The sequence below is a fragment of the Triturus cristatus genome, chromosome 11 (genome assembly GCF_964204655.1).
Source record: "Triturus cristatus chromosome 11, aTriCri1.1, whole genome shotgun sequence".
In the NCBI taxonomy this organism is placed as follows: Eukaryota; Metazoa; Chordata; class Amphibia; order Caudata; family Salamandridae; genus Triturus; species Triturus cristatus.
Window position 1 is genome coordinate 395,662,196 of NC_140594.1, and position 26,768 is coordinate 395,688,963.

Consider the following 26,768-nt stretch of genomic DNA (forward strand, 5'->3'; position numbering starts at 1 on the left):
CGTTGCGACAGGGTGGAATGGGTGCTCCTGACATGCAATTATATGCATGGTGTGCACAAGCTCAGTTTCTACACTACTGGGTACACCCAACTCCTTTTCAGCCTCACGTGGCGGTTGAGGCGGCCATAGCCGGTTGAGGCGGCCATAGCGTCCCCCCTTCCTCTACAGGTTGCTATATATAAGGAGTATAAATTCCCCGGGGGAGACCTAGATACTGTGGAGACACTACGTTGGGCCTGGAATGAGTTACGGAAGAGAACTGGTTCTCCCATCTTATATGCCCCGGCAATGCCCCTAGCTCATAATCCGATGCTGTTCCCCATGGGAGCCGTAATTGGAAAGGAATTGGCACACAGAATGAAACTTAACAACTTCGAAGACCTCTATCCCGAGGGTTCATTTCGTCCTCCCCCGGCAACGATGGAGGACGGGCCGTGGACTTTTCTGTATTATTTGCATATCACAAGTTCAAAGCAGCATGCCGTTCATTACACACCACTTTTCCAGAGCTCCGCCTACTTTAAGTGCTTTAGAGAATGTACTTAAAACGGCTTCCCCTCGCCGTCTCATTACTAGGATATACACACATATGCAGACATCGGCACCCGTGTTGAAAACCAAGGCACTCATGACGTGGAATGAGGACCTCCAGCCTCCGCTCACGGAAGACTAATGGTTGTACTGTTGCAGTCAGCTAACGGCCCTCTCCCCTAACTACAAACTTCGCCTAATACATTTTAAATTCCTTCACAGATTTTATAAGACACCTACCCACATGCACTGAATAGGTCTGAAGGATAACGATTGTTGCTGGAGATGCGGGATGGCTCAGGCTGGTTTCTTACATGTTGCATGGGACCGCCCACGATTGGAAGCTTATTGGTCCAATGTGTTCGATATTATACACCAAATAACCGGGCTGGTTGGGGATCCGGATCCCAGACAGGGGTTACTGGGGTACTTTAAGGACACACCTGTCAAAGTAAGGAAGCTGCACGCTTTACTACTCCTTTATGCCAAAAGACGAGTTGCCATTCATTGGGGTGGTAGGAGGGTTCCATCTAAAGAAGATTGGATAAAAGACGTCACTTTTGGCCACTCACAGTTGACCACTTTCTGGGAATGGATGCCGTCCAAATCTCGACCAAAGGATATTTGGGAACCATTTATTACGTGGGCTAGTGCACATCACGAGCCAACTGTGGGAGAGGGTTCCCAGACCCGACCTGGGGGGGAAACCAATTAGGATGTAGGACTCTTTTATGGAGTCTTCATACATGTAGATATCTAAAGGTCGTTTGCCCTCATTATGACACTTATTTTTATGGGTGGGAAGGGAAAATGGGGGTGGTTTGTTGCACTAAGTTTATGTTTCAACTCTACTCCAGGGGCGTAACAGTTTGTTGTTGTGGGGGCTATGCGAAGGAATGTCTATACTTCTGAATGCAATTTTTATTCACATGATGGTCTTAGGTATTGATTACGCTGTACTAAAGAGCGAATGTCTGGCTGTTTTGTAATGTTATTGTATTTTAACCGAAATGTCAATAAAAAAAAATAAAGAAAATGTAAAAAAATTCTCTTCCTGCGCAGATGGTTGCTTTTGAGTACATGGAGGGTGGAGAATGGTTCTTTTTGCGCTAGAAAGAGAAGATTATGAGTAATGAGGGGGGCGAATTTTTGGAAGAAGCCCCACAGGTATGATAATAAAATTAGAGGGAGAACGTTGGTCATGGTAACAGTATTATATATATGGATTAAGCAAAACTGAAGTTTTAGTATGTGATGCGTGGTGAAGCCTAAATATAGGATCTAATGTCGATGTTTGATATTTGTAGTGAACCCCTGACAAAGGGCGATGAAATTAGCCCGAAATGCATTGGGAAGATCATGCTACTGAGGATGAACCATGTATATTTCCTGCTTCGGAAAAAGGTCCGGATGGACATATCCTTAGCATCAGAAACGTAAATACATGTAATGGCTCTCTTGTGACAAAGCAAAATGGAATGAACATATGGATCATTGGATTATCGCAAAATAAATATGTTTGAACAGGATAAAAAACATCAGTATCTTTATTACAAAGAAATCACGCTGTGCGTCCGAGATGGGAGTGGAGTTCCGCTCCCTTTATTTTGCTGTTTCTAGCCCACGCGGTTGGAGGGCGGACCGCACACTTGGGCTGCACGCATAAACTATTAAATGGATAAAATTGGTGAAAGCAAATGAAAAAATGATGAAAAAGGTGTGCACTTTCACTCTCTAATTGATAAACATATCAGCAGTGTCATCCACCCCCTGGAAGATGACCCAAGAATAAAAAACTTCAAATTGGTGAGCCAGATCAGCTTCCACCACGAAAATAAGCGCGGCCCCCGCATCAGGGACTGCATAATGAGTCAAGTGCGCCCTCAGCACAGCTCTGCTATGAGCCGGAATATCAACTGCAGCCATTATAGAGAAGACAGTACAACAACTTAAAGATCGGCAGTGCAAACTCGGGTTATAAGAAAAGAAATACCTTTTGAAACTTTAAGCTTGAATAAACTTATAAAAACGTCAATATAGGAGATTTCACCGTCACAGCTGTCTCCGGAAACAGAAGTGAGGGGCTGGTGGACCAGCACGAGCACTACTTAAGCGTCTCGCAGATGAGAATCAGACCAAACGTTGGTGGCGCCATGTTGCGGGGATTCTGCTCATACACCGAGCTTTGCACAAGAAAACAGGAAGTCAGTAAATAGCCGTGTACCTCCTACCACATTAGTACCCAAATCCTAACCGACTAGCAATAGTGTCTCATTCGGTCTCCTACAAATATCAAGAAGCTACGAATGCTTAGACAACCCAGAACACGAGCACTCCCGACTCCTTCATAGTCGCAGGAACAATACAATCTTTCGCTCTCTCGTACTTGTCCACAATATGAATAATCAGTCACTAAATAAGTTTAAAAAGTTATTTTGACTATAGTGATTCATAAAACAGTATGCAAACCATGACCAGCAGCAAAATGCATAAAGCTAACATCCTTAGCATTGTTACAATACCATAGAATACAAAATGAGTCGTCATTTTATAAAGACTGTGAAAAAGGCAAAATAACTAGGCCCGATCACCCTCCCCTTGGCAGTAAGAAGTTATTTTATATAAAAGAAGATCTCTAGGCGTTGTTTGCAGACCCCCTACCTGAAAGCCTAAACGCAATGGTTTACATCATAGGAACAGCAGAGCTCGGCTCCCTGTAACGGCTTTCTTCGAGTGTGTTTCAAAAACATGCAACAACGCTAAATCAAAGCACGATTCTTTCATATTGCAGCTGTTGGTAACATGTTTTGTCTAGGTAATAGGGACTGACCAGAAAAAGAATAACAAGAGACATTGATGATCAACCTTGCACATTCTGTTCAGACAGAATTTGAGGGGAAAGCTGAGAACGTGAAAAACAATCTGTTATCATGTACAGGGCAGAGGCAAAGTGTCGCGAAAACAAACTGTAGCAGAGGCGTGCGCAAAAAGCCGTAGCATAGGGCAGGCAAAACTCATGCTAACTTAGCAATGTTGACAATATACCTACGGGCCACATAACCCCATATAACAATAGAGGAGGAGGAGGACTGGCGTGATGCGCTAGATTTACCACGAGAGGTCGCCATATCCTCACGCCTAAGGCTAATTCAATTAAAGATCCTCCACAGAGCGTATATATATCATGCATACACTGGTCAAGATGGGTAGACTTAGCGATGCAGAGTGCAGAAGGAGATGTGAGGGAATTGGCACCTTTTATCACACACTCTGGGAATGCCCGGATATCCAGACATTTTGGAGCAAAATGACGGCAGTGGTGGGCCCGGAAAGTGGCAGTGCCCTGTTTCTATCACCCAAAGTATGTCTGTTCAATGTATGGGAGGCCACTGACTTGACCGCATGGATCAACTATGGGTTGCCATCGGTTTTATAATTGCTAAGTGGATATTGCCGCAAGTGGAGTGTGCCCGAACTACCAACCCAAGAAGAGCGGGATATGGACTGTGCATGTCTGCAGAAAAGGTGGTCTACACACATAGAGGATGCCCCAGGAAATGGGATCGGGTGTGGGGAAAATGGAACACACATAGGGGTAGCATCTGTACTTCCCTTTCCGCCCCGGATAGTAGCCCACCATGGTCATTGCATTCCACAAATGCCATTACTGATGACTAGGGAAGGGGTGAAAGAATGCGGGGTGTTCAATGGGTATGAGATGCATAACTGTTTTAACTGATGTTTGCTGCTGTCTATACTGATGTATGTTATAATGACAACCTTAATAAAAAAGAGTTTACAAAAAAAACAATGCCTTTTATATATGTGTTCCTTTTAAAAACACATAAATAAAAAGCATCCTCATTTTCAATGCCAATAGCTTAAACGTTCGCAAATGCGAAACCTAAAATGCTTGTTTTCTGAGCAGATGCATGCATCTCCCTTAAAAGACATACACTTCAGTTCGAGGGCTTTTTTCTTTTCAACTATTTTGTCATTTTCTGTCATCCTGTTAAAATTATATGAAGTAGTTATTCACTTTTTAAATTCTTACACTACATTGCAAGCATGTATCTGCCAGATTCAGGGGGCATGTTTTCCTATTTTTTTTCTTTTTGTGCTATGTGTGCAATAAAAAAATAACAACTAACCGATGCACGGTCTTTACAAGGCCAGACCCGTTCGCTTTGCTGCTACTTGTGTGCTCATTAATGCTGTTTCACAATTACTGGAGAGTTTCTTAATTCGGCAGGCCTTAACCTGTTTAAAGAAGTAGTTGTCACATTTGATGTTAAAAATTATAATGGGGAGACACCTCTCTTTCGACAATTGAAAACTCGGCAAATGAGAGTTCTGTGCTCCAAAGTTCCTTCCATTTCAAGAGCATGGTTCTAAACTTTCTCTTGACTCTCCTGTTCTGGGCAAATGCCAGTAGTTCACCAGTCACCATTGTGAGAAAGTGCCATCTTTATTGCATGGTATGCCCCCACTTTTTGCTGAATTGCTGAATGTACTTTAACTGAGTGTGCCCTGGACTCCTGCCAATCAGGTGCCCAGGGCCTATGTTCCTTCCCTAAAAACCTAAAACCCAAATTGGCAAACCCTGGCCACATGTCAGCCTCTGGTAAATGGTACCCAGGGCCTTGTGACCAGGGACGGCCTCTAAGGGCTGCAGCACTCATTGTGCCACCCTTAGAGGCCCTGTACCCTAACACACACACACTGCCCTTGCAGGCTGAGTGTCTGGGTACAAGACAAAACAAAGAGTCGACATGGCACACATCCCTGTGTGTCATGCCCACCACCTCCACTGCCCTGGCATACATCAGCCACCCCTCTAGCTAGGTGCCCTATGCAAGTGGTGTGGGCACAGGAGCATGAGCCCTGTGCCCCTACAGTACCCAGGTCCATTCCTGGGCACTGTAAGTGCAGTGCTGCCATTTAAGAGTACATGGTGCTGAGAGCTCATCAAACACGAACTCCACAGCACCATAATGGCAACACTGAAGACTGAGAAGTTTGGTTTCAAACTTCTCAGCACATTAAACCTGCACTGATGCCAGTGTGGGATTTAATGTACCAAGCACCCCAGAGGGCATCTTAGAGATGCCCCCTGAAACCTAACCTACAATCCACGTCTGGGAGGCTGCCTAGGCTGCCACACAGCAGACATGTTGCTGGACCCCTGGGTAGGAGAGCCCCTGCTCTCCTGGGCCTGCAACAATGCACATCCTGGGTGAGGTGCTAGATCTCCTCCCCCCAGGATGGGCAGGGGGAAGCTTCAAAGGCATGCCGCCTCTGTGAGCTTCCCCAGGCCACTGGCAGCCCCCACTCTGGCGGAAAACCTGGCCAGAAACCCCAAATAAGGACAGGGGATGTGCCAGCCTGCCAACCCCACCCCTCAGTTGGGGGAGGCGAGGTGAAGCACATCTCTGGGCGCTCGCCATCTTGAAGATGGGAGGCCCTACCCAATCATGACTAGGCTACTGCCCCCCTCCCACAGGAGAGAGGCAGGATAGGGTGTGTACCCACCCCAGGACAGGGACCCATTGGTCCCTGCCCTTCACCTACCTATAAAGCCCCTTAATCTAGTTCTTAGGGTCACCCTGAACCTTCCTTCTCCAGATTCCAGATTCCGAAATACAAAGAAGAGCAAGGAGAAAGAAGACCTGCCCTGCAGCTGCTAAGAAGAGGAAGACACCAACTGCTTTGGCCCCAACCCTACCGGTCTGTCGACCCTCGAACCTGCTCCTGCTACAACCTGGCACCACAGGGGGCCAGCAACCTCATCAACCCCGGAGGACCTGGCTACCTTTTGGCTCTAAGCACCTGGGGCTCCCATGAGCAGAGGCTCTGCTCAAACTCAGCATCTAATCCCTGGCATCAGCCCGGAATCGCGAACCCTGCACACTCTGCACCCGCCAAGCCTGGCCTGTGCCGGAGTGAATAAAGACCACGAGGACGACCCCCTGGCGACTGTGACCCAAGGACTTCCCTCAACGCTCCTGATGACTCCTGTAGCCTCAGAACCAGGTACCCCCCCCCCAACCGCGATCAACAGAGGGTAAGATTTCCTGACACCAAAAGGCACCCCTGCACCCGGCGGCCCCATGTGCCCAACTCCTGGGTACCTACCTATCCTCCAACTACCCAACTTACCTCTCAAAGTGGTGGTGGCACCTGAAAAATCTTCGTCCCGAGCTTGCAGTCTTTTTCTAAACTGGAGCTTTCCCATTTAAATCAATTGAGCGCCCGAAGGCTCAAAAGCACCCTGCACCCAGCCGCCCGAGTGGCCCTGGCAGTGTAACCTTTGCACCTATCTACTTCCCCATTTGCCCTGAGCAAGTGACTAGGAGCCCAGCTCCCACAGCCGCGTGGCCTGCTAGTCAGCAGCCACCAACCAAGACCCCCTGCCTCCCATAGGATAACATTGGGCCTAACTCACTCTGCACCCGGCTGCCCCTGTGCCGCTGAGGGTGTAACAACTCTACCTACCTGACCCGGGGAGACCCCTGAGTCTGTGCCCAGAACCTTAACTTTGCCAGTCGAGTACTTACCTGAAAGCCGATAACTCAATTCTCTCCATAGGTTAACATTGACTGGTTTCTTCTGAAATTTCTTCTTAAGTGTGGAGTTTTCAAAACTTAAAATATTCACCAAAAATCAGCAGAGGAACGAAAACGAAAATACTCCCCTCCTATTAGGTGAGCTCCCAGTGCTGGATCTTGGTACCCAGCACTGACCCTGAAAAATATTCACAACCGTACCTACCAGTAACCCAATTTTCTTCCATAGGGAATCATTGACTGTTTTCTATGAAATATTTTCCAAGTGTCAACTTTTAAAATAGCAAAATATTGTCTAAAAATCATAACAGTAACTAAGTCGACTTTTATCACTTGTTTCTAAGAACTGACCCAGGACTGAATCTAGGATCCAGTCCTGGAATTACAAAAGTAATCCTGAAAGTAATCGATTGCAAACAACTTAAAACTCCTATTGAACTCAATGCATTATTGTGTTTGAAATTGTGTTGCTCATTGCAACAACCTGTAACTTTCTACAAAAGCCAATTGCATATTGCAAAAGTATTTAGCTAAAGCATCTCATTCTGAGAAAGTATATTTTGATACCTATTGTTGGTTCTAAAATAAAACAAGCATATATTTTTTATATATAAACCATTGGCCTAGAGTTCAGTTATTGAGTGTGTGAGACCATTTGCTGACTGAGTGTGTGCAACAAATGCTTTACACCGTTCTCTGATACTGCCCTACTGCTCGACCAAGCTACCACTTTAGAGAGTAAGGTTATATCTAACTTTAGCCTCTGCCAAACCTCTGGGAACTGTGGACTCTGTACACACTGTACCTATTTGGGAACAGTATATACAGAGCCACTTTCTCACAACCATTGAATGCTGCTCCCATGGCACGCCATAATAAAAAAATGAAATTTTAGGAAAAGGGTCTCTTTTCCCCCAATTTTTGACCGAAAAAATCAAGGCCGAATCTATACAAAGGCAGCAAAAGAAAAAATATAATATGAAACTTCAATTCAAAAATTTGTATTCGGCTACATAAGTAACCATGAAAGTACATACAAGAAATGATAAGTAAATAATTAAAAACAGCAGGTTCTTTCTTATCAGTCAGTGTCTTCCTATGTAAAAAAGATTTGAAAGTCTCTAAAAAAGTGTAGTGTTAAAATTCCAGAGCGGACATTGATTGCCGTGCCTGCACTGCAATTTTTGAGAACAAACCAACATGATTAAAAACATCCCTATTATTCAGCTGCAGCAATACAACATAGGCTTCTCTAAAGTCAGTGATGTGTAGCCTCTTAATTAATGGTAATAAAATACTTTTGGTATACAATAGATAAAAATCACAGAACAATAGAAAATGTAATGTTGTTTGGCCAGATCTCCCATTGCATGTGTAGGGGCAAGTATCCAAATTTGCTTGAAAGCCTAATGGGATGCTAAGTAGGTACTTGATTGTGCCTTCCATAAGGCAGAACAACAAACTACGCTCCCAATGACCTATAGGAATAGTCAAGTAACTTTGAGGTGGGGCATGCCCTTCCGGGTTTCTACCCAGATAGGCTATCACTCTGGGTTTGACTGACTCCCTCTTCATCCTCTCTGCTTGTGCAAATTTAAACCAGAAAGTCAGCAGCTGTTTTTTATTAATAGTGTGAGGGCCCCCAGGATTCTCAAGCAATTGTTTACAGCCTATCTTGTGCATATGAGATTCAATGTACTTCAGCCACATGAATTTTCTACCTTTGTTTGTCACAGGAGAGGCAATCTTTTATAACATCTTTTGTGAGGGCTTCCTCTGTATTGTTCCAGATTGCCAGCCAAAGGATCGATGGGCGGGCACTAAACTAATCCTCAACATAAAGGATGCCTGACTCACTGTGCCACACGAAGGTGGAATTGGAAATTGGTGCCCCCAGAGTCTTCCTGCAAAATCTGTACTCCTAAAGCTGGATTTGGTGACTGTTCTCGATTCCCCAAACTTCGGCCCCATATGTGACAATGGGCATGCATTGGGACCTGTAGATCTGTAGTAGAGGGATTAGAGCTCTCCCTTTGCTAGGGCGAGGTAGGCTAAGTAGCGAGTCTATGGCTCTAGAGAGTTTGCTCCCGCTGTTTGCTATGTGCTTTCCAGGAGCCATTATCGCTAAAGTTTAAGCCAAAATATCAAAAAGTGCTTGTACAGTGTAAACTGGAGTCACCTACTTTTAGAGATGACATGTTCTACTTCTATGGGCCACACAACATAATAAAAGATTGGTTAAAATTTGTTCGCAAATCTAAAGATGCCATTAATGTAACAAAGCTACTCACTAAAAAGATAGAGCCTTTGGGGTGCGGGCCATCAACATGGCATCATTGGCATGTAATAAAGCTGGTAGAAAAGAACCTTGGATCTTTGGGACATCAGGAGTGGTAGTAAGTAAGAAGGGGTGGAGGTTATTAATATATCATATGAAAATAGGAGTGGGCCTAAAACACAGCCTTGTCGCACGCCCATTCTATCTTGTGACAATTACTTAGGAACCCCATACAGTGCTCCCATTCGGTGTTACAAGTGACAAAAGGGTTTATAGATGGCTGGAGCTTTCAAGATCCTCTTGTTGAATGGATGGAAAACTTTACCACCCCAAAGAATATCCAGACAGGCATCATGACTTTTTACAGAAGTGGAGACCACCTAGTTAAGATTGAAGTCTGTTCTCAAAATAGCCTCTGAGAAACCGTTGTTGGTGGTGTTATAGTGGAGAGCTACATAAATTAATAACACAGAGGTGGCCTTGTTATGCCCCAGCCATTTAATTAAAGTAACTGCGTGATTGAAATGTAAACCACCTTGGGCTCAGTGGTGCAACCTTATTTACTAGATCTGACGGCTTTAGAGATACATATGTACTTTTTGGGTAGTGTCTATAGTTGAGCTGTATGTGCCGCCTCCTTACAAATGTCATTTGGGTGAGGTCTGTTGGGTTCTCCTCTGTATACTTCGGGCACTGTGCATTGCTGAGTCCTGCATATTTCCACTCTGTATGTCACATGCACTGTGCCATTACAGAATCCTATGTAAATATCTTCAGTATGCCTCTTGAAATGCCTGTAGATAAACCATGCCCATCTCGTGTCAGTAAGTCACAGGCGCTATTTACCGATGAGCCAGGGATGTGTCTGTCACTAAGCATACTTGAGCCCTGACTGCATCTTTCTTCCCACTTTTTCTACGGCAGAGTTCACAACTGACCCTTGTCTGTTTTACTTTAGAATGTCTCATGCTGTGCCCAAATCTATGCCATTTATCTCCTAGATAACTGTTTGTCTCCCGCTCTACATTTCGGGCACTGCTTATATCTGAGCTGTGTAAATTTCTCTTTAGCATGCATTGTGAGAAAGTGCCCTCTTTCTGCATGGTTGCCCCCACTTTTTTGCTGGACTGCTGATGTGCTTTGACTGAGTGTGCCCTGGGCTCCTGGTAATCAGGTACCCAGGGCCTATGTTCTTTCCCTAAAACTGCATTGAAACCAAAACCCAATTGGCATCCCTGGCCACGGGTCAGCCCCTGGTAATTGGTACCACAGGTACCCAGGGCACTGTGACCTGGAAAGGCCTCTAAAGGCTGCAGCACTTATTGTGCCACCCGTAGAGGTCCTGTACCTTTACACTCACACACTGCCTTTGCAGGCTGCGTGTCTTGGTGCAGAACAAAGTAAAGAGTCGACATGGCCCACATCTCTGTGTGCCATGCCTACAACCCACTGCCCTGGCATAGATCAGTCACCCCCTAGCTGGGTGCACTATACAAGTGGTGAGGGTACAGGCACATTAGCCCTGTACCCCTAAAGTGTCTAAGCCCATTCTTAGGAATTGTAAGTGCAGTGCTGCCATTAAGAGTATATGGTGCTGGGAGTTTGTCATTACTAACTCCACAACACCATAATGGCTACACTGAAAACTGAGAAGTTTGGTATCAAACTTCTCAGCACATTAAACCCACACTGATGCCAGTGTGGGATTTAATGAATACGCCCACAGAGGACATCTTAGAGATGCCCCCTTAAAAATGACCTACCACTAGTGTCCAGACTGAGTGGCGACTTTCAGCTGCCACCACCAGACTTATTTCTGGACCCCTGGGTCGAGAGCCTGCTGCTCTCGGGGGGCCTGAAACAATGCACATCCTGGGACGAGGTGCTAAGCCCCCTCCCCCAGGATGGGCAGGGTCCACGAAGGGGAAGCTTCAAAGGCTTGCTGCCTTTGAGCTTCCCCAGGCCACTTGCTTTCAGCAACTCGTCCCCCCTGGTTCTGACCCCCACTTTGGACGAGAGGACCGGCGGGAAAAACAAGTGAGGAAGAGAGGTGTGCCCACCTCTGCCAACTCCACCCCTCAGGTGAAGCACAACTCCCAGTCCCCGCCATCTTGCAGATGGGGGGACACAGCCAACCAGGGCGAGGCATATGCCCCCCTCCCACTGTAGGGTGGCATAATAGGGGGGTGTACCCACCCCAGAGAAGTGACCCATTGGTCCCAACCTTTTACCTACCTGTAACGCCCCTAAAGCTAGTATTTAGGGGCACCCCTGCACCTTGTTTCCTCAGACAAACCAGAAAAAGAAAGGAAGTAGAAGGACTGAACAGCCACACCGAAGCTAAGAAGAGGAGGACGCCCACTGACTTGGTCCCAGCCCTACCGGCCTGTCCCCACCTCGAACCTGCTCCAGCAAAATCCTGGTGTGTCCTTCAGCCAGCAACCTCGAGATACCCAGAGGACCTGCCTGCCTTCAATCTTAAAGACCTTGTCTCCCGTGAACACCAGATTTGTTCACACACAGACTCCAGCTCGGCAAGGATCCGCGAGTCTGCACCCGACGCCCTCGGCCCGAGTTCGAGTGGCCCAACACCACGAGGAGGTCTTCTCGGCGATCCAGACCCGAGATCCAGTGTTCCCTGACCTGCCTCAAGCCGACACCTGCAGCCTCAGACAGGAAGGTCCCCCCAGCCGCGACCAGGAGCTGGTAAAAAGATACGACCCTAAAAGGCACCCCTCCACCCGACGCCCCACAGCCTTGGGTGGCCTAAGTGACGGTGCCTAACCAACCCCACAGCATGGAAAATCTAAGAAATCCTTTTAAAATTGCACTAAACGCTTTTACTCACCTGTTTGCAGAAAATGTCCCAGTGCAGTATTCAGGTGTACTGCACTGTGTAAGAAAAGTAATCTGCAAAGTAATCTACTGGTCATTTTACTAAAAAGCCTATACAAAGTATATGTACTATATTCCCAAAGCATTGTATTTTCAGTAACAGTACTGTAATCAAAACAAAGTGCATATACAAGTGCAATCCAAACTGTGTTACAACTGCATTACTACTGTAAAGTATTTATAGCTTACCCGTGCCAGGCTTGCTTGGTTCTAGGTAATAAAATAACTAAAAGAATATTTTTATACAAAAACAATTGGTCTGAGTTCAGTCTTTAAGTGTATGAAATCATTTGCTGATTGAGTGTGTACAACAAATGCTTAACACTGTCCTCCGACACAGCCTTACTACTCGACCACACTACCACAAATAGAGAGCAAGGTGCTATCTACTTTTACCTCTGCCTACCTTTGGGGTTCCACTGCACTCTGTGCACACTATATCTCACTTTGGTGTAGTATATACAGAGCCAGCTTCCTACATTGGTGGATCAGCGGTGGCATATACAACTTTGCGTTTGTTGGACTAACCTGGTTACCACCTGATCACTCGACAGAATTCTTCAATTGTCTTTAGAATTCTAATTTTTTTCAAATTGACATTTTTGCAAAATTACTAAAAGTCTTGTTTGGGACTTGGTTAAGTCCCTTTTAGAATTTTAGAAAAATAAAAAGTCACTTTAGCTAGGAATAAGAGGGGTTGGAAGTTTGTTTTTTTAGCTATGTTTCTTAACAAGAACCCAGATGTTAGTGAAGATGACCACAATGACATCGAGGACTAGGTGGTTGAGAAGCTCGACCTCACCCCTTACCTTCACTTGTCTTTCAAGGAGGTGAGGTCTCTATGTAAAATTAAAAACATAACCATGGGGTCCCATCCCACCAAAACTAAAGCTCTAGGAGTTGTTGGCTGAGTATGCTAAGGACCACCCAACTCAAAATGGTGAAGACCAATCAGATGAGGAAGAAGGTGGAGTGGATGAGGATACAGTCCAAACCCCCCCACTTCATAGGGAGAGGAGGGCCCCAGTAGGCCTGAATCCAGAAATCAACCTCTCAGTGCCTAGAGCCCACACACATGGATCAGGCACTTCTGAGGACAATGAGGAGGACGGCTTTTTAGCAAGGTTGACTAAAAGACTGGATCTAGAAACCAGGTTGCTGGCTCTAGAGAGAGAGCGAGCAGAGATGGGCCTAGCACCCATCAATGGTGGCAGCAGTTTACTTAATAAGGATAAAGAGCAATCTTATTATCCTAAAATCTTGAAAGGGATTGTCCCTAAATATGAAGAGAGTGAGGATGTCACAAAATGGTTCACAGTCTTAGAGAGGGCTTGTGAAATGAGAAAAGTGAAGAAGTCACACTGGAGGGCACTCCTTTGGGAACTGTTCTCTGGTAACTGCAGAGACAGACTCCTGACCCTTTCTAGGGCAGATGCTGGGTCTTATTACCTCATGAAGAGAACTCTGATTGACGAATTTGGACTCACAACTGAGGAATATAGAATTAGAGCCAGGGGGGCTCACAAAACCCAAAACCAACCCTGGATTAACTTTGTAGACTAATCAGTTAAGACACTAGATTTTTGGTAAATTGGACACAATGTGCATGATTTCAATGGACTTTACAATTTGTTTATAAAAGAACATATTTTAAGTAATTGACTAATGAAAAGTTACATCAACTGCGGAGTGCCCCAGGGCTCTTGACTTAGCCCCAAACTCTTCTACATCTACATGGCCCCCTTGCTGCCATCGTCAGACAGCATGGGCTAAGCATCATATCCTACGCAGACGACACCCAACTCATCCTCTCACTCACGAAGAACCCCATAGACACCAGACTCTGCTTCCAGGAGGGTATGAAGAATGTGGCAACCTGGATGAACGACAGCTGCCTCAAGCTCACCTCAGGAAAAAACTGAGGTCCTTGTCCTCGGACCCTGCAACTCCGCCTGGGACAACTCCTGGTGGCCCTCTGCCTTAGGAAACCCACCCACCCCTACAGACCACGCACGCAACCTCGGCATCATCCTCGACTCCTCCCTCACAATGAACTGCCAGATCAACGCTATCGCTTCCACTAGCTTCAACTGCCTGCGCTTCCTCCGCAAGACCTTCAAATGGATCCCCCCCGCCCCCGACTGCAGAAAGACCATCACCCACGCACTCATAACCAGCAGACTGGACTACGGCAATGCCCTATACGCCGGAATCAACAGATCTCTCCTACAGACTCCAGACCATCCAAAATGCCACCGCCAGACTCTTCCTCGGGACCCCACGCCACAAACACATGACCCAACACCTTAGAGACCTCCACTGGCTCCCTGTCGAGAAGAGGGTCACCTTCAAACTCCTCACCCACGCCTACGGAGCCCTCAACAACATCGGACCCAAATACCTCAACGAGAGTCTATCCCTCCATGTACCCAAGAGGAACCTTCCGCTCTGCCGACCTCTCACTGGCAGAGGTCCCCCGCATCCACAGAAGCAGAACAGGTGGGAGAGCTTTCTCCTACATGGCAGCCAAGACCTGGAACGAGCTCCCCGTTAACATCAGACGCCCGCAAACCCTGCACACCTTCAGGAAGGACCTCAAGGCCTGGCTCTTCGACTGATCCTGAGCCCCCACCCCAGCGCCTTGAGACCCTCACGGGTGAGTAGCAGGCTTTATAAACCCCTGATTGATTGAGCCCATGGAGCTTGACCCTTGCCAGGTTGAACTCTTAGCCCCCGGGTGGCCTATAGGGAAGAGCTGTGCCTTGAACAGCAGGACTGTCCAACTCTTGAAAGCCTGAGGCAGCAATCTTCTACCCAGGAAAAGGGAGGTGTCAGTGGTACCCACCGAGTTTATTGGGAGGAGGGACTACTGTAAACTGACGTCAGAGACTCCAATCCTGGAGCCACTAGGAGAGTGGTAGTGCCTCAGAAGTACAGGGAGTTCCTTTTAACTTTAGCTCATGTGTGGGAGCCGGCCTCGTGGCGTGGTCCTGTTCCCCCACGCTAAGCCGCACGAGGTCCCATGCACCTCGGGGCTCCTCCATTTTGGATTATATGTCACTCCACGTGACCACCTGCGTGACCCTGCTTCACCCGGTCTCTGTCCCAGCGAGGCCCGACATCGAGGCGCCAACCCCTGGCCCGGGGGATACCACGTGAACCCTTCCCACTCCCGGCGGAGGGCAGTATCGATGGGACCCCCAACCGTCTTTCCACACCTAGGTGCGATCACCTCACAGCTCTCTGGGGCCTGGCGCCTCTCCTGCTGGGCGTCTGGCCGCTCCCCAACCGGCCTCTCCGCCCCCTCCGGGCGCAAGGGTCCGGACATCAAAGGGCTCCAGTCCTATATCTGGGGCAACCCAACAACAGGACAGTAGTTGTATCCCGGAGTCAAGAGCCCTGCTGATCGGATCGCGGCTGACCCTACGGAGGAAGACTCATCCTGAACCCACACTCTGAGCCCTGCTGACGACGTCGCGGCTCCCCCGTGCTTGAAGACCTTCACGAACCTTTGGGGCCCTGCTGACGCTGTCGCGGCATGACCTTGTCGAACCTCATTATCAGAGCCCAGCTGACCTCGTCGCGGCTCGATTGAAGCGGACCTACCACCGGAGCCCTGCTGACTGTGTCGCGGCTCGACCCAAGCGGAACTGCCACCCGAGCCTTGCAGACGCCGTCGCGGCTCCCCCCGTCCGAGCCACCTTGCGGCCAGCACCCAAGGTCTGGCGCAGAGCCTCCCGCACCTGGTTGGTACCAAGACTGTCCCGCTACCCTATCCCTCTAACAGACATTGAGACTCTTACTGGATCCCTCGATCCCACTGTAAATATTGAAACGTGCTACTTCTGATAAAGAACGAAATCAAGCAACTGATATTGAGTCCTGTGTGGTGGTGTTACTGGGCCTAGTACGATTATAGGAGAAAGTCCTCCCCGAAGGGGGCTTCTCAGCGGCGCTCGGCTATAACTGTGCGGTAGGAAGGGTGCCGGACTAGTCTCCCCGACTCCCCGGTGGTCCTCCCTCCAACATTTGGTGGCCAGCGACGGGATCCGAGCCAGACGCAATCGTACAGGCGAGTAACGCACCCACTACCTAACCAGACGGAAAAAGGAAAGGGAACCATGGAAGGCCAAGAGGCAACCGTGGCCGCAACCTTCCAGCCAGAAAGGTTGGAAGAATACACCCATAAAGAACTGAAACAATTCTGCAAGGACAAAGGGATCCCAACCACAGGGTTGGGCACCAAGGAAGAAATGCAGAAAGCCCTGAAAGCCTGGACAGAACCCGAGACCACTCCGCCCGAGCCGAAGGGACCTCTGCCCGGGACGGAAACCTGCCGACCCCAACCCCGACAGACGGGGGGCGAACCGTCCCAGAAACCAGCCTTTCCCACGAAGAAATGCGAGAACGGCAGAGGGTCCGGACACACGATATGGACCTCGCCCGACTCCGGCTGCACGGTGAGCTCCGACTGGCGGAGAAGAAAATAGCCTTGGAACAACTACGGCTGCAAGAGGAAATCGAGGAAAAGAAGTGGCATCGGGAACTAGAAGAGAGACGGCTAACCCTCGAGCACGAGAGGAGCCTCAAGGAACTTGAACTAAAATCTAAAACGGGGGAGACAGCACCCCCGGAGCCCGGGACGCTCTGCCACTGACCGAGCCAAAGGTTCACATCCCCAAGGATGTCGTCAAGGAGTACTATAAAAATGACGACATCCAGCAATGGTTCCGAGCATACGGAGTAGCCATGACCTCCCATCGGGTACCCCGGAAGGATTGGGGTGCCGGCCTATGGGGAAGGTTCCTCAGCGAGGGCCGGGATACCCTGCTGCAACTCCCCGACGCGGTGATGACTTCATACAACCACATGAAAGAAGCCCTACTCACACGCTACGGGCTATCAGCCGAGATGTACCGGCAGCGCTTCTGGGACTGCAAGAAGCTCCCCGGTACCACGTGGGTCGAATACGTGGACTTCTTCAGCCGAGCACTAGAAGGATGGATAAAAGGAAGCAAGGTCACCTCATACAATGAACTGTTCGACCTCATTGTCTGGGAGCACCTTGTCAACAACTGCTTTGTTGAACTAAGGCAACACCTCCTGGACAGTAAACTGACCGAGCCCCGGAAGCTCGCCGCCGAAGCAGACCGATGGGTCAACACCCGGGTCCCCCGGAACCCAGTAGGGGACTACCAACGGAGTACCACGGGACCCCCCCGCCAGCGAGGCGGAGGAGGGGGGTCCCACCGCAGTCGAGAATTCCCGGCCGGGCCGCCCAGAAGCCCGCCACGAGGCCAAGCCACCAACCACACGTCCCCGACCCTGGGCCGAAGGGGGGCTCCTATCGCACGGCCTGGACCACGACCAACCGTGACCTGCTTCGGCTGCCAGCAGACCGGCCACTATGCGAGCGACCCGGCCTGCCCCGCGAACCGACGGAACGGGCACGCTGGGCCCCCTCCCCGGCAGATAGCCGCCGCCGCCCTGGGGGAAGGAGAAGGCGAGGAGGAGAACCACGACGACGGGTCCCCCGAGTGGGAACCAGCTGCCATGTCGCTTGTATGCCTGGGCTCCTGAGAAATGGTGCCCCGAGCTGCCATCCCAAGCAACACCCAGAAGTACCAACAATGGGTCACCATAAACGGACAACGGGCCGAGGCCCTCCGGGACACTGGGGCCAGTGTGACCGCCGTCCGCTGCCACCTAGTGACCCCCGAACAAATCCTGCCGCATGTCCTATGCCCTGTCCGGACCGCGGACAACACCGAGAGCATGTGCCGGATGGCCAGGATCCCCTTCGAGTGGGGAGGAGTGTCCGGCACCCTAAAAGTAACTGTCCGCGACGACGCCCCAGTAGACTGCCTCCTGGGGAATGACCTGGAGAGCTCCCCCTGGGCCCAGGTGGAACGCCGAGAGCATCTGGGGATGCTAGGACTGCCCGAGTGGGCCTGCGCCACCACCCGGTCCATGACCGCCCAACCAGCCGCTGCCACGGCCCCCGACAAGCTGACGGGCCCCGAACTATCACCCTCCTCCGGCACGGAGGAACCTGCCGAGGAGGCCGGGCCGGCCGAACCTTCTCCCGACGAGGCCGCCTCCCTCAGCGAGATCCCCGAGCTGGCCCAGTGGCGCCACGACGGGGGCCCCACCCGCGAACAATTCCAGCAAGAGCAGAAGGCCTGCCTGTCCCTCGAGGGGGCCCGACAGCAAGCGGCCGCCCAGGCTGGAGGTGACCCCACGGGAACCCACTGGGTCTATTGGGACAATGACTTATTGTACAGTGAGCAGAAAGTCGCCGAACTGGGGACCGGCCGGGTGTTGGTGGTCCCCCTCCGATTTCGAGAGTTCCTCCTGAACCTGGCACATGACGTGCCCCTCGCCTGACACCTCGGGCGGGACAAGACCTACAGCCGCCTAGTGACCCATTTCTATTGGCCCCGAATGAGAAGAGACGTGGACCATCACTGCCGGTCCTGCCCGACCTGCCAAGCTAGCGGGAAGACTGGGGGTCGAGTGAAAGCCCCCCTGCAACCATTCCCAACCGTCAACACCCCGTTTGAACAAGTGGGGATCGACATCGTGGGGCCCCTCGACCCCCGAACCGCCCTGGGACACCGCTTCATCCTGGTACTAGTCGACCACGCCACCCGATACCCCGAGGCCATCCCACTCCGCACGGTGACAGCTCCAGTGGTGGGCCGGGCCCTGATGGGCATCTTCTCCAGGGTGGGGTTCCCCCGAGAAGTAGTAAGCGACAGGGGTACAAACTTTATTTCAAAGTACATGACATCCCTCTGGCAACAATGTGGGGTCACCTATAAATTCACCACCCCTTACCACCCCCAGGGGAACGGACTGGTCGAGCGGTTTAACAGGACCCTGAAGGGGATGATCAAGGGCCTGGAAGAGCCCCTGAGGAGGAGATGGGATGTCCTGCTGCCCTGCCTCCTGTTCGCCTATCGGGAGGTACCACAGAAATCCCTGGGCTTCAGCCCCTTCGAACTATTGTATGGGCACCCCGTCCGAGGGCCCCTCAGCCTGGTCAAAGAGAGCTGGGAGGCGCCAGTCCAAGGTGCCCCTCCCGACGTCTACCGGTACCTTCTGACCCTGCGGAACCAAACTCGGAAGTTCCGGGCCCTGGCAGAAGCCAACCTCGAAGCCAGCCAAGAAGACATGAAACGCTGGTACGACGAAAATGCCTCAACCATCGAGTTCGAGCCGGACCAGCAAGTCTGGGTCATGTCACCCGTGGACCCCTGCGCCCTGCAGGACAAGTGGACCGGGCCCTTCAAGGTAGTTGAGAAGAAGAGCCCCGTCACGTACCTGGTCGACATGGAGTCCCCGAGGAACCCCCTCCGGGTCCTGCACGCCAACCGGCTCAAGCCCCACTTTGCCCGAACTGAACTGAGCCTGCTGCTGGCTACCGACGATGGGGGCGAAAGTGACTCCGAGCCCCTACCAGACCTCCTGGGGTCCTCAGGCCAAGACGGCTCCTTGGAGGGTGTCCACCTCTCCGCCACCCTGACACCAGAACAGCGCCATGACTGCCGGAAGCTGCTGCAACCCTTTGCTGCCCTCTTCTCCCTCACGCCCGGGGTGACCCCCTGGTGCGTCCACGACGGGGACACTGGGGATAGCCCCCCTGTGCGACACCGCGCCTACAGAGTACCTGACCGAGTCCGAGCCTGCATACAGACCGAGGTCGCCAAGATGCTCGCTCTCGGAGTCATCGAGCCTTCCGACAGCCCGTGGGCCAGCCCGGTAGTCTTGGTGCCGAAGGCCGCCGCCCCCGGCACTGCCCCAGAACTCCGATTTTGTGTCGACTACCGGGGCCTGAACGCAGTCACGAAGACCGATGCCCACCCCTTGCCACGAGCCGACGAGCTGATCGATCGCTTGGGGGCCGCCCGCTACCTGAGCACCTTCGATCTCACCGCAGGGTACTGGCAGATCAAGCTCACTCCCGGCGCCCAGGAACGATCCGCCTTTTCCACCCCTGATGGGCACTACCACTTTCGGGTAATGCCCTTCGGGATGAAGAACGCCCCAGCGACCTTTCAGAGGCTAGTGAACAAGGTCCTGGCCGGACTAGAAGCCTTCAGCGCGGCCTACCTCGATGACATTGCGGTCTTCAGCGATCACTGGGCGGCGCACCTAGAACACCTCAGAGAAGCCCTGGCCGCTCTCCAAAGGGCCGGGCTCACTATTAAGGCCAGTAAATGCCAGATAGGTCAAGGATCGGTGACCTATCTGGGCCACCAGGTGGGGAGTGGCCAGGTGGCGCCCCTCCAGTTAAAGGTCGACGCCATCCAGGCGTGGGAGCCCCCCGCAACCCAGACCGCTGTCCGGGCCTTCCTAGGCCTCACAGGCTACTACTGACGATTCATCAAGGATTATGGCAGCATTGTAGGGCCCCTTATGGAGCTCACTTCCAAGAAACAGCCTAAGGCGGTGCACTGGACGCCCCGCTGTCAGACCGCTTTTGAGACCCTCAAGGCGGCCATGTGCGCTGCCCCTGTGCTACAGGCCCCTGACTACAGCAAGGAATTTGTAGTCCAGACCGATGCCTCGGAGTACGGGGTAGGGGCAGTCCTCTCCCAGATGGACGCCAAGGGCCTCGACCAGCCTGTGGCCTTCATCAGCCGCCGACTGCTGCCGCGAGAACAGAGGTGGAGCACCATCGAGCGGGAGGCCTTCGCCGTGGTATGGGCCCTCAAAAAGCTCCGGCCCTACCTTTTCGGCACCCACTTCAGGGTCCAAACTGACCACCGGCCCTTGCGGTGGCTCATGCAAATGCGGGGCGAGAACCCCAAGCTGTTGCGTTGGTCCATCTCGCTGCAAGGGATGGACTTCACTGTGGAACATCGGCCCGGCAACGACCACGCCAATGCTGACGGCCTGTCCCGATTCTTCCGCCTCGGTGAGGAGAACCCCCAAGGAGATGGGTGACTCTCCCTGCCTTCAGCTGGGGGGGACGCATGTGGGAGCCGGCCTCGTGGCGTGGTCCTGTTCCCCCTCGCTAAGCCGCACGAGGTCCCATGCACCTCGGGGCTCCTCCATTTTGGATTATACGTCACTCCACGTGACCACCTGCGTGACCCTGCTTCACCCGGCCTCTGTCCCAGCGAGGCCCGACATCGAGGCGCCAACCCCTGGCCCGGGGGATACCACGTGAACCCTTCCCACGCCCGGCGGAGGGCAGTATCGATGGGACCCCCAACCGTCTTTCCACACCTAGGTGCGATCACCTCACAGCTCTCTGGGGCATGGCGCCTCTCCTGCTGGGCGTCTGGCCGCTCCCCAACCGGCCTCTTCGCCCCCTCCGGGCGCAAGGGTCCGGACATCAAAGGGCTCCAGTCCTATATCTGGGGCAACCCAACAACAGGACAGTAGTTATATCCCGGAGTCAAGAGCCCTGCTGATCGGATCGCGGCTGACCCTACGGAGGAAGACTCATCCTGAACCCACACTCTGAGCCCTGCTGACGACGTCGCGGCTCCCCCGTGCTTGAAGACCTTCACGAACCTTTGGGGCCCTGCTGACGCTGTCGCGGCCTGACCTTGTCGAACCTCATTATCAGAGCCCAGCTGACCTCGTCGCGGCTCGACCGAAGCGGACCTACCACCGGAGCCCTGCTGACTGTGTCGTGGCTCGACCCAAGCGGAACTACCACCCGAGCCTTGCAGACGCCGTCGCGCCTCCCCCCGTCCGAGCCACCCCGCGGCCAGCACCCAAGGTCTGGCGCAGAGCCTCCCGCACCTGGTTGGTACCAAGACTGTCCCGCTACCCTATCCCTCTAACAGACATTGAGACTCTTACTGGATCCCTCGATCCCACTGTAAATATTGAAACGTGCTACTTCTGATAAAGAACGAAATCAAGCAACTGATATTGAGTCCTGTGTGGTGGTGTTACTGGGCCTAGTACGATTATAGGAGAAAGTCCTCCCCGAAGGGGGCTTCTCAGCGGCGCTCGGCTATAACTGTGCGGTAGGAAGGGTGCCGGACTAGTCTCCCCGACTCCCCGGTGGTCCTCCCTCCAACATCATGACATCCCCCTAGCTGGACATCTGGGCCAAACTAAAACCTGGTGAAGGCTAGTTAGCCATTTTTACTAGCCCCAGATGTCTCAGAAGGTGAAGTAGTTTGTCAGCTCCTGTGTCACCTGTCAAGCCAGAGGCAAGCCAGGTGGCCACCCAAAGGCCCCCTTGATTCGACTACCAGTGGATGGGGTTCCCTTTGAAAGGGTAGGTGTGGACATAGTGCGTCCACTTGATCCTCCCACAGCATCAGGAAACAAATTCATTCTAGTGGTATTGGATCATGCCACTAGGTATCTCGAGGCAGTTCTCCTTAGGACTACTGGAGCTCCTGCAGTAGCCAAGGCCCTCATTGGTGTTTTTACTGGGGTAGGGTTTCCTAAGGAGGTGGTTTCAGACAGAGGTTCCAGCTTCATGTCTGCTTACCTAAAGCACATGTGCAACGAGTGTGGAGTGCAGAACAAGTTTACTACACCCTATCACCCACAAACCAATGGTCTACACCCTATCACCCACAAACCAATGGTCTTGTTGAGAGGTTCAACAAGACATTGAAAGGCATGACCATGAGGCTCCCCGAAAAAAACTCAAAAAGAGATGGGATGTCCTCTTGCCATGCTTGCTTTTCTCCTACAGAGAGGTGCCTCAGAAGGGAGTAGGGTTTTCCCCCTTCAAACTTCTGTTTGGCCATCCTGTCAAGGGACCACTCTGTCTTATAAAAGCGGGTTAGGAGAAGCTGCTCCAAGAACCAAAACAAGACATTGTGGACTGTGTGCTTGGCCTAAGGTCCAGAATGGCTGAGTACATGGAAAAAGCAACCAAGAATCTTGAGGCCACCCAGGAGCTTCAGAAGCACTGGTATGACCAAAAAACTGCACTGGTAGAATTTCAACCAGGGCAAAAGGTGTGGGCTTTGGAGCCAGTGGCACCAAGGGCTTTCGTGGACAGATGGAGTAGCCCTTACCCCATCTTAGAGAAGAAAAGTGAGGTAACCTACTTGGTTGACCTGGGCACAAGCAGGACACCCAAAAGGGTGATCAGAGTGAACTGCCTTAAGCTTTTTCATGACAGGGCTGACATCACCATGGTGATAGCGACTGATAAGGAGCAGCAGACAGAGTGAACCTCTCCCTTACCTCCTCTCATACAGCCCCAAAGATGGGTCAGTGGATGGAGTTGTCTTTTCAGACACCCTCACTGCCCAACAGCAGACTGATTGCAAGCAAGTGTTGCAGCAGTATGCTAAGCTCTCTTCCTTGACGCCATGTACTCATGATGTGGACACTAGTGATAGTTCACCTGTCAAGAACAACATCTATAGACAGTCTAATCAAGTCAAGGAAAGCATCAGAGCTGAAGTCGGCAAGATGCTGGAGTTGGGGTTATTGAACCCTCTGAGAGCCCCTGGGCCAACCCAGTGGTTCTAGTCCCCAAACCTCATCCACAGGGTGGAAAGAGAGAAATAAGGTTCTGTGTGGACTATAGAGTGCCCAACTCTGTCACCAAGACAGATGCCCACCCTATCCCAAAAGCAGATGAGTTGATAGACAAATTGGGTGCAGCTAAATTTCTAAGTACCTTTGACTTAACTGCAGGGTACTGGCAAATTGGCATGGCCCCAGGAGCAAATGAAAAGACCACATTCTCCACACCTGATGGGCAATATTATCTTAGAAATTCCCCCCTGAAAAACGACCTGCCACTAGTGTCCACGTAGAGTGGCTGCTTTCAGCTGCCACCACCTTTCTGGACCCCTGGGTCGAGAGCCTGCTGCTCTCGGGGCCTGAAACAGTGCACATCCTGGGACGAGGTGCTAAGCCTCCTCCCCCAGGATGGGCAGGGTCCACGAAGGGGAGGCTTCAAAGGCTGGCTGCCTTTGTGAGCTTCCCCAGGCCACTTGCTGCTGTCAGCAACTGGTCCCCACTGGTCCTGACCCCCACTTTGGGCGGGAGAACAGGCAGGAAAAACAAGTGTGGAAGAGCGGTGTGCCCACCTCTGCCAACTCCACCCCTGAGGTGGGGGAGGCGAAGTGAAGCCCAACTCCCAGTCCCCGCCATCTTGCAGATGGGGGGACACAGCCAACCAGGGACGGGCATATGCCCCCCTCCCACTGGAAGGTGACACAATAGGGGGTGTACCCACCCCAGGGAAGGGACCCATTGGTCCCAACCTTTTAGCTTCCTGTAACGCCCCTAATTCTAGTATTTAGGGGCACCCCTGAACCTTACTTCCTCAGACAAGAAACCAGAAGAAGAAGGACCGAAGAGCCATGCCGAAGCTAACAAGAGGAGGACGCCCTACCGGCCTGTCTCCCCTCGAACCTGCTCCTGCGAAATCCCTGTGTGTCCTGCAGTGGGCAACCTTGAGAAACCTGGAGGACCTGCCTGCCTTCAATCCCAAAGACTTTGTCTCCTGTGAACACCGGATTTGTTCATCCACAGACTCCAGCTCTGTAAGGATCCGCGAGTCTGCACCCAACGCCCATTGCCTGAGTTCGAGTGGCCCAACACCACGAGGCGATCTCCCTGGCGATCCAGACCTGAGAATTAGTGATCCCTGACCTGCCTCAAGCCTCCAGCCGACGCCTGCAGCCTCAAACAGGAAGGTCCCCCCAACCGTGAGCAGGAGCTGGTAAGAAGATCCGACCCTAAAAGGCGCCCCTGCCTTGGGTGGCCCAATTGACGGTGCCTAACCAAACCCCAGCATCCCAACTTACCTCTCCAAGTGGTGGTCGCACCCAGAAGACCTTCGTCCCCGAACCTACAGTGTGTTTGCAAAACGGAGAAACCCAATTGTAAGCTACAGGGCACCCGACGCCAAAACAGCACTCTGCACCTGGCCGCCCTAGTACCCCTGAGGGTGCACCTTTTGTGCTGGCTTGAACCTGCGCTTTCCCTGTGCTTAAGTCCAGGAGTTTTGCTCCCATGACCCAGTGGCCTGCTAGTCAGCAGCCACTAACCGGAGGCCCCCTAGCCCCAATTGGATAATATTAGGCCTCATCACTCTGCACCCGGCTGCCCTAGTGCCACTCAGGGTGTAACAAGAGTGCATCCTTGACCCTGGGGGACCCCTGAGTCTAACCCCAGACTACCAACTCCCACAACAAAGTACTTACCTGTTAACCGATAACACTATTTTCCTCCATAGGATAACATTGACTCTTTTTCTGTGAAAAGTTTCTGAGTGTGGAGTTGGAAAATCTAAGAAAGCCTTTTAAAATTGCACTAAATAGCAAAAACGCTCTTACTCACCTGTTTACAGGAAATGTCCCAGTGCAGTATCCAGGTATACTGCACTGTGTAAGAAAAGTAATCTACTGGTCATTTTATTAAAAAGCCTATACAAAGTTTATGTACTGTATTTCCAAAGCATTGCATTTTCAGTAACAGCGCAGTAATCAAAACAAAGTGCATATACAATTGCAATCCAAATTGTTAAAACTGCATTACTACTGTAAAGTATGTATTGCTTACCTGTGCCAGGCTTGCTTGGTTCTAGAAAATAAAATAACTAAAAGAATATTTTTATACAAAAACAATTGGTCTGAAGTTCAGTCTTTGTGTGTGTGAAATCATTTACTGATTGTGTGTGTACAACAAATGCTTAACACTGTCCTCTGATACAGCCTTACTGCTCGATCACACTACCATAAATAGAGAGTAAGGTGCTATCTACTTTTACCTCTGCCTACCTTTGGGGTTCCACTGGACTCTGTGTACACTAAACCTCAATTTGGTGTAGTATATACCGAGCCAGCTTCCTGCATACATCATCATTGCTTTTGAAATATTTCTCTTTTGCTTTTTGTATTTTTATTAGGTGCATTGATGTGTCTTTTCTCACTGCTCTTCTTGTACTGCCCATCACTAAATCACTAACTTTTGCTTTTTTCTGCTTAGTGTGTATAATCCTTTTCAATATCTTATCCTGTCTTCCACTTCATCTTCCACAATCCTTCTATGTTACTTTCAATCACTGAGCTTAGTGTTTCTTCTCTTTCTGTCTCTGTACTTAGTTATTTACTTGTAATTTTTATTGCGCAGACAAAGCTCACCGGAGCAGCTGAGTGCTTCATTTAGGTGCAAGAGGCCATAGCTAAACCATATTTGTGTACCAACTTTGTTTATGTGCTTTGTGTATATGAGACTCTTGTTTGTCTCTTCGCAGTATGTTCTAAAACCCACCTTCACCCGCCGGCTGATAGCAAATCTAGACAAACAAGCAAAGCTTTCACGAGCATATGATGGCACTACCTACCTTCCGGGAATCGTGGGGCTAAATAATATCAAGGCCAACGACTATGCAAACGCCGTACTCCAGGTAAGGCCTGCTACATTTTGTAGGCATGTGGAAGGGTCTGACTAGTTTAAGGTCTTGATTGGTGGAATACTAAAAGCTTATTTGGTGAAAGATAGCACATATTGTAGGCTGTGGTTTTATGTTGTGTATGAAGCTG

General features: G+C 50.9%; 1 protein-coding gene across 1 annotated transcript in view; it reads left to right on the plus strand.

Moving 5' to 3' along the window:
• The window catches only part of USP39 (ubiquitin specific peptidase 39), a 243,337-nt gene that overhangs the window by 167,465 nt on the left and 49,104 nt on the right, over positions 1-26,768 (plus strand). Inside the window, exon 5 of the mRNA XM_085635237.1 lies at positions 26,480-26,632. Within this exon, the coding sequence (XP_085491363.1) occupies positions 26,480-26,632 (153 nt within the window). The remainder of the gene's footprint in view (positions 1-26,479; positions 26,633-26,768) is intronic.